The sequence below is a fragment of the Dreissena polymorpha genome, chromosome 11, assembly GCF_020536995.1.
Source record: "Dreissena polymorpha isolate Duluth1 chromosome 11, UMN_Dpol_1.0, whole genome shotgun sequence".
Classification (NCBI taxonomy): domain Eukaryota; kingdom Metazoa; phylum Mollusca; class Bivalvia; order Myida; family Dreissenidae; genus Dreissena; species Dreissena polymorpha.
Window position 1 is genome coordinate 45,538,311 of NC_068365.1, and position 8,317 is coordinate 45,546,627.

The 8,317-nt window shown below is 36.5% G+C and overlaps 1 protein-coding gene across 1 annotated transcript; it reads right to left on the reverse strand.

The window, feature by feature from the left end:
* Window positions 1-5,507: 5,507 nt before the first annotated feature.
* LOC127849809 (cyclin-dependent kinase inhibitor 1B-like) lies at window positions 5,508-7,715 on the reverse strand. Its single transcript, XM_052382562.1, has 2 exons — window positions 7,292-7,715; window positions 5,508-5,602 (listed from the first exon to the last, which is right to left on the reverse strand). The coding sequence occupies exons 1-2, from the start codon at window positions 7,713-7,715 to the stop codon at window positions 5,508-5,510; spliced, it is 519 nt and encodes a 172-aa protein (XP_052238522.1).
* Window positions 7,716-8,317: the final 602 nt, after the last annotated feature.

Genomic DNA, 8,317 nt, shown 5'->3' on the forward strand with positions numbered 1-8,317 from the left:
CTTTATACGCACATGCATTAAGCCCCGTTTTTCCAGAGAGCGACTCGAATATTCCGTTCTACACGCTCCAACAAAAGGACCATGAAAATTCAACGACTAAACGATACTTCATCTACATTACATGCGCTCCATGAATTGTTACCCTTTCTCTTATTCTTGATCATTAACCAGGTGGGTAAGTGGTTATAGAACAGGTGTGCGTCAATCCACCCCTTACAGTGACAGCAGAAGATGTCTCAATTTGATAGGGCTTAGGTCATGCAAAATTTATTCAAACAGGTATAAAACTTGGATTATTCTGTGCAAAATGGAGTCACATTTTGTCGGTCCACTGAACATAGCACTCTGTCATTATTTTGTAACTCTCGTCGGTGATCTTTCGTCGCTCGAAGTTTTCTTCACTCGTTCATGGAATGCGCTGCGTTAGTACATATAAAAGGGCCAATCTATATGCACATTATAGTGTCACTAGCGTCGAGACAGTCTTAATTAGGCGTTTTTTGTCTCGAGTGAACAAACAACATGGTGTTTCAATTGTTTTTGCTCCGTTGACACTTGACAAGTGGAGAGGTTACAATACACGTTGCGATGAAAAAAGATGTATAACCCAAACGAACTTGTCATACTGATTTTCTACAGTTTCGACCGTCATTAACTCTTTCAGTGCTGGAACCGAATTTTAAAGGCCTTTGCAAACAGTTTGGATCCTGATCAGATGCCACAAAACGGCGTCTCATCTGGGTCTACGCTGTTTGCCAAGGCCTTTTTTTCTAGACGCTAGGCATAAATGGGTTAAACATGACAGTAAATATGATGCCATATTCACTGTATTTAAGTTGAGGTCGCCAATTCGTAGTGGATTATGGTGTCGACTTAGCGAACGTGATGTCATGGGTTCGATCCCCCTTGTTGAAGCATTCTTTTAAACTGCCATCAAGACACAAAGTACTGTTTCGACTTCGGAAACGGGCTCGAAAGCGTTTCAATGAGCTTTAGACATTCGTTGTAATTGAGCTAAAACAATATTTGTAAAGTGATGATTAAGAAATAAGAACTCATTGACCAGGCCTCGATCTTTTTAAATATACTGCAGCCACGGTAATGAAAATAATTAATATCTTTTGTTCTGAAACAGCAATATTTCCTGACCGGCCGATAAGCCCTGTCTGGCGGGGTAAGGTGTGTTCAGGAATGCAACCAAAACTATCAGTGTTTACTTCACAGGAATTTTAAGGTTGGCACCTTTCACCTATCATATTCCGATCATAATCATGTACCGTTCATGATAAGCATTTTTCGGCTTGGTTCCCGGGGCGATCATAATGGATAAACTGTTTATTTTGTCGATGTTATCATTCCATTCCGCGTCTCAAGCCAGGATTGATAAGACGCGCACGTGCGCTGGAGATATCCGGAACGCCCTTGCCATCATCCGCCGAATTCCATTCATTCGGACGCGCTCTGCCACAGTCACGTGGCCTATCATGGTGGAACGTGATTGATACGGTCAGCGTCGGGTTAATGTTCAATATATCGTTTCTGTCAGATATTTAATTATTTAAAATAATATGATGAATTTCACTTGCCTTTTTGTTTGTTACGCGATTATCAAAACTTGATTCATTTTATAGAATGTACATTTTACTTTTTTATGTTTACAAGTTCTCGTATAATTTTAGGTGTCAAAATGTGTGTTTAGACGATGTACCATGTAATAGCTTTTACTACAATAACCGTATGTTTGAGGTGATAATGTTTATTGCCATTTGCATTTGCCGCGCTCCAGCCCAATCGATGATACATTTTTAGTACCGACGTCAAACAGTGCCCAAAGCTCATTATTATCATGAACTTAATGCGAGATATTCTAAGTCAGCCCTGGTTTAGACTAAGCATTTTCGAAGAATACGCACTCTGGATCAGCAGACGATTTATTGCTTAAATATCTCTTACGGAATTCTCCGGAGATAGTCGATGTATCACGATTGGAAGTATACGGTAAAGGTCTGATATGGCTTTATGTGACGCCATTCACTGCTTCTTAACACTTACAGCAGCAAATAAAGATCACAAAACACACGTGTATGGTTTCTCATTTATTTTCTGATAATATTTCACAGGTATTATAATATAATAATATTAATATTCGTAAACATATGCAATAAAACGGTCGCACAAAATGAATACTTGCGACCGACGAGATAAATCGATGGCTTAAAGCGAGAATGATGCAAATTGGTGCATGCAAAATCCAGACTTATATCATTCTTGCTTTAAAGCCACAAAATTCAAAGTTCAAGGTCATATGGTGACCATCACGCTTCCATTAAACACGCACAGTGTTAATCTTTAAATGAGATCCTCACAAATAACGTAAATGCCAAAAAGGTATACATAATAATAACATATAAATTACGCGTGTAAAAATATGGTATTATTTTACTGGATTTTTGTGATGACAATCCTTTGGCAAGCACAAAATGGCGACTTCTGAATGCTGATGCATTTTACTACAACACAATTTATCTTCCCTAGCCTGAAACCCTTTTTCAGTTTAACCCATTTATGCCTCGTTGACTCTCCCATCCTTCTAAATTGGATCAATTTATTTCCAAAATTAGGGATGTCTAGTATATTTATTTCTATATTTAGAATATTTATAACAGAAATTCCTTTAAGCAAACAGCGCAGACCCAGATGGGTCTACGCTGTTTGCAAAGTCCTTTTTTCTACACGCTAGGCATAAATGGGTTAATACCAAACAAAATTATCCCTTTCACCCCAAATCTGGGCGAAGATTTTATGATGTGTGAAAACATGAAACAGAAACAATAAATAAGATTTAATATACACTTGGTGTGTATTTTTTTTTATTCACATTTTTTTCATAAAATGTACAATACCTTTACAATTTATTATAATTTAACTATGAGATCAACGCCCTCAAATTGGGCATCTAAATCATTGCACAAATACATTCATTTATTACAACCACTCTAATATTTGACTGCCTTAGAATCCAATACAAAGCTTAGCAATGCATGTTTAAAATTGGGCAACCCAAAACACTGCAACAACAATTTTGAAAGTTTGTTGTTTTGTTTGCATTAAATATTTTTATACAATTTCGGTGAAAGTCCACAAATATTTGTATCAGTGATTCAAGTTGTCAACAATTCCAAACACATGCGTCGCAAATTACAACAAAGGCTGTAAGTTAAAACAAAATAACATATAAATACAAATGAAATGGAAAATGCTGAAGTAAAGAAATTGCACCCGACTTGCAAGAGAGAATTTCATTCTTGATTATGAATTTACAAAGCTTTTATGCTTTACAATGTTTGAGGTTGAGAAAAAGCTCTGGAATATTAAGTCACGTCAAACTTGGCTTAATTACATAATCATAACACTGTAGTCGTGCATATATGTACAGCTACACTGAATGATTGAATCTCGCTTAATGAATGACGCAACTTAACATATGTCTGTAAATAATAAATGCAATTAAATCTGGCTTAAATTACACAAAAATAGTTTGTTCACACTTAAAATCAGTCGTGTATAAAGAAAATACGTTCATGTTGCTTCAAGTTCAATTTCATAATCACGTTTGTGGAAAAATTGACCAAATGTATAATTCTATACATTAAGCCAAGAACCAAAAACATGACTATTAGTTATTTAACTTAATGGCAACATAAATCCCAATAAATGTAATGACTGATTATGTTCGAACTGTTACAAAAAAAATATCACTAGAAAAAATGAACTGTTGTATGGTTACCATGGTTACCGAACCAAATCTGATTCTTGGTGGTAGAACACATAATGGTGACTAATTTCTAATTACAAGCCATCATTTGTACAGTCCAAATGATGAAAAGCTTTACATAAGTCTGACAGGCAAAAATGTTATAATAATCTTGATCCTATTAAATAATGCCTAATGATAATGTTACATCAAATTGTTCAAGATTACATAAAAGTCTTTCAAAAGATGACATCATTTTGGAATTCAAATATTATGTTTTACTAAGAAGATTTACACGGTGATAACATTTCCCCTTTCTTTCCTTAAAAAGACTGCATAATTAAAGATAATGAGCTAATTTACCCTAAGGCAATATGACGAAAAGCAGTCGATCAACTCACTTGTCAATTCTCGATTTCATATTAATGATGACTTGAACAAAATCCCTAAAGCAATATACTTGCATTAAAAATCAAAAACAAAGAAAATGCGGTCTAAAGTAGAAGTGAAGCATGACATGATAGCTATGAATCGAGATCTGTGTACATACAAATGTCCCATAAATAATGTCAATTGCAATAATATATTTCTTATTAAAACTATACAATAACATTTTCAGCAACTTTACAAGTGCTGCGCTATTCTGCTACCCCCACAAACAGCAGTATTATCGCCTGATTTTAGACTGTACAATCCATTTGATGGTGAGAGGTTAGCGCCCCCTTTGGGAGCTAGCTCTATCACATTCAGAAGTAACCGTTCGTATGGCAACCAGAACGCGCACGTGCCGAGATCATGACTCGTCTGGAACATTAGAATGTCGTCTGCGCGAAGAATATAATTATTCCAGTCTTTTGCGTGGCAGCTTTTGTTTTTCCTTAAATCCTTTCGTGTCCAGATGTGAAAGTATGTGAGTGCACGTGCAACGCTGGTTTGGATTTAAGCATGAGGCTTTACGCACGGCTCGATATGCAAAATAGGAAGGAGCGCGCACAACTGCACCAAATCGGCTAGCACTTCCAGAAGCTGAAAGAAGAAAACACATATTTGTTAAATTATAATCAGGCTTTAACCATTTAAATAAGGTCCTCTACTGCTCAAATATTCAATAAAACGCCCAGCAATGTGTCAACCTTACATTCAATAAGATTTATTTGCCCGCAACAATAACCGTGTTAACGCGATATCTTATTTTCCCACGTTCTCATGTATAAATTTGCTGCCCCTACGCTCTAGCCGCAGCGGAGTCTAAATCTATTTAAAGATCCGAGTTACGCGCGAGTAGTCATGACAACTGCCCACGTGACTTGATAGTGTAATCGAGAGTTTACAACAGCGAGCGAGCTGGGTTGACCCAGCTCGTTTAAGTTGTAGTAAATGCAAATATCAGAGTAGGACACTTTACTACAACCTCAACGTAAACTCAAGACAGATTAGCGGAAATGATTTTCATTTCTACACCAACATAAATTGATGGTTATATTTAGAAACGCATGAAGAGTGTTTGCAAAATATTATTTTCCTCACCAAGTTATGAAAGGCAGCAATTACCCACAGGTGTTTCCATCTTAAACTTTGTGAATGTGTTCCTGGGTATTTAACTATTTTATATATGAGCAACGTTCTGAGAAAACGGGGCTTAAAGCAAATGCGTAAATAGGTAGGACACTTCACCTTTCAAAATGATGTGTCGTTTGATAATAGCAAGAGCACACTCACCATTTACAAATAAATAGTCTAGATCTACGCTGGTCTAATGTCTGAGGCCGCGACGTTTTGACGGAGGCAGGTCAGTATCACTGTCGGAGTCCGAGTGGTCAAGACGGCGTTTCTTGACCTTCATGAACTCTGAAAACATAACAACACAGTTTTCAACTTATTCAATACATCTGATTTCACAAATATGAAAAATGTGGGCAAGAAATTGGAAAACTTTATTATCATTTGAATTAAAAGTGTTTTCGTACATTTAATTTTGCATTTAACTAAACGGTATTTTAGTTAAGGATTTATACATGTCAATCTATGAAAAGATTGTTGTATTATATTACTCTTTAATTTAATTAAAATACGTTCATTTGCAATCTGGTTTGACAATGAATGTAATAACACGCACACAGACGCGCTAGACGGTGGTGATTATTCAACGATGGTTCAACAATGCGAATTAAAGAATATTTGTTGAAATGTAATCAATTGATAAAGAATGAAATCATTGAATTGCTTTAACTGCGATTGGCAAAACACTCTATGATTGTCAATGAAAAGACTATCCATCGGTTATGGGCGATGATGTTATCGCCGATTTCGCATCAATCATGGGATCTTACTTAATATTAGAGTATTATAGTAGAAACATTTTTCCAAACCCAAGTTGTTTTTAGAGTTTCAATGTTGTACTAGTGTTATAGCCAATATTTTGGTAATAGATTGTTGGATGAAACACTTTCAAATATGCCGACCAAATCGATCCACATTGTAACAAGCACTATATTTATCTTGGCAGAAAAGTTAGCAACATCTGTTGACCAATTGAAAATCGATCGCACAAACGTGTTGCTTTCATACAGAGAGCAAGCATTGTTCTTTGTTTAATCACACTGAGCAATTTAACAAAAGTAATTTTTTTAAATTTCTCCTTTAAAACTTATTATTTTCATTTTTTTCTAAACGAAATCGGTATATAATAATTTTATGCAATAATAATTCGCAAACGAACAAAGATATATAACAGCATATTGGAAATGGTCCAAGTACGGATCGATTCTTGTTCTAAATATACCAGCTGAACTCTATCCATAACATTTCGCACTTCTGAACCTAAATATCAGACAAAGAAACGTATTGGGGTCTTGTTTCGACGCGTTTGTGTTATGAATGAACAGAGGGAAAACCCGGAGCGAGTTTAATAAATACGAACGAATAGCGGCCAATTTAGCGGACTTGTTGTAACCTGTAAATCAAGTCTGCCAATCATGAACAATAGAAGTGTATCGATTTTGCTTCCCGCAAAAATCGAAACAACCCGATCCGACACGCTGAATTTAAATGCCCGCTTTTTCATGTGTTGCTATAAACTGTTGTAAATAAACATCTTGCGAAACGAAACTTGCGTAATATGGGTAACATTGAAAATGTGTTTGATCTAGATTTATACCAATACGAAATAAGTATTTCAATGATCAACACAAAACTTCTAATATTTATGCGTGTAAACTTTTTTTCATGGGAATACGTTTTCAAATTTTGAATACAGAACATTTGGTAAAGAATTAGGTCAGTGCGATGAGATAAATGCGCAGAACAGAGCCCGGGGAAATGGCAAACAGCGTATATTTGATGCTAGGCAGATTTTTACAACCGCGAGTGTATTTACTACAGAACTCGAGTAGAGTGAGTCATAGCATCTTCGTCAAGCTTGAGTAAAATACGCACACACCACGCGATACGTGAAGCTGAACGCACGTAATAAAGTAGCCAAGTAGCAATGAATTCGCGATCGCAAATAACGTTTGAATACGTAAAACGTCAGCTTACCGTCAATTTTTGTTTGACGAACGACGCGGGCTTCTGGCGTCGTTTCATTTTCACGCTGAAGGTCCATAGACTCCGCTTTTTCTTCTGACGCAGACGGTGATGTTATCACTGGTATTCTGCTATTGGTAACTTTGTTCGGCACATTGTCAAAGTTCAAAGCAATCCTGGATTTCGGCTCAATATCCAGCCGAGATCTGAACTTGGTCTTGCGATATCCTTTCCGGTAAAATTCCGGCACATATTCGGTCGCCGGTACTTCACTCCACTGATAACGGCCTTCCATGACTTGATCTAAATCCTCATCATAATTCCATTTATTTTTAAAGACAGAGTTTGTCTGTTTCAACTGAGCCTGTAGCTCAGCCTTCAGTTTGTTGTGGTCTGGCATACCAAATAAACACCGACACACATGCGATTTATCCATGTCTCTGTTTTCAACTAATGCAACTCCTAATCTTGAGGAAAGAAAATCTTTCATAGGCATATTCCACGGTTCACAATTACAAATTACAAAATCCACGATTGTTAAGCACGTCTTGTCGCTACACCTTACGAAGCTTTTGTGTACTATAGACCGTCAGAGTCGAGTGTTTATAGGCGGTGGGCGTGGTTTAGATAATGCGAGTACGGTCACGCGGAAATACTGCGCGCTGATTGGTTGGCGTAGTTTAGCGTGTGAAAATTGGCCGCTAGCTGTATCAACAAGCCGGGATGTTATTTCCTGGCCCATCTGACAGAAAAAAGTGTTTAAAAATCAGGTATGCATTGTTTCGATTAAAAATGCACGTTAAAGGAAACATCGTTATGTTGTAGACGTATTTCATTGTTGTAAATATATTTAGTTCATAAATATATTTATTCTGAATGATATTGAAGTAAATTATTTTTTAAAGGAAACATTGCTCTGATTGTTCAATGGTTGGACAGAGTAGATTTTAACTGTAAACAGAATTAGTAGCGTTCTTTTGTAGTAGTTGATTAGTTTTCAGTATGTAGAGACTGGGTAGAACGGTGAACTGTTTTTAC

Coding starts and splice junctions, on each gene's coding strand:
- LOC127849809 (XM_052382562.1), bottom strand. CDS start 7,715: ATGGATAAATCGCATGTGTGTCGGTGTTTATTTGGTATGCCAGACCAC. Junction 5,603..7,291: donor TCGTCAAACAAAAATTGACG/GTAAGCTGACGT, acceptor TTATGTTTTCAG/AGTTCATGAAGGTCAAGAAA.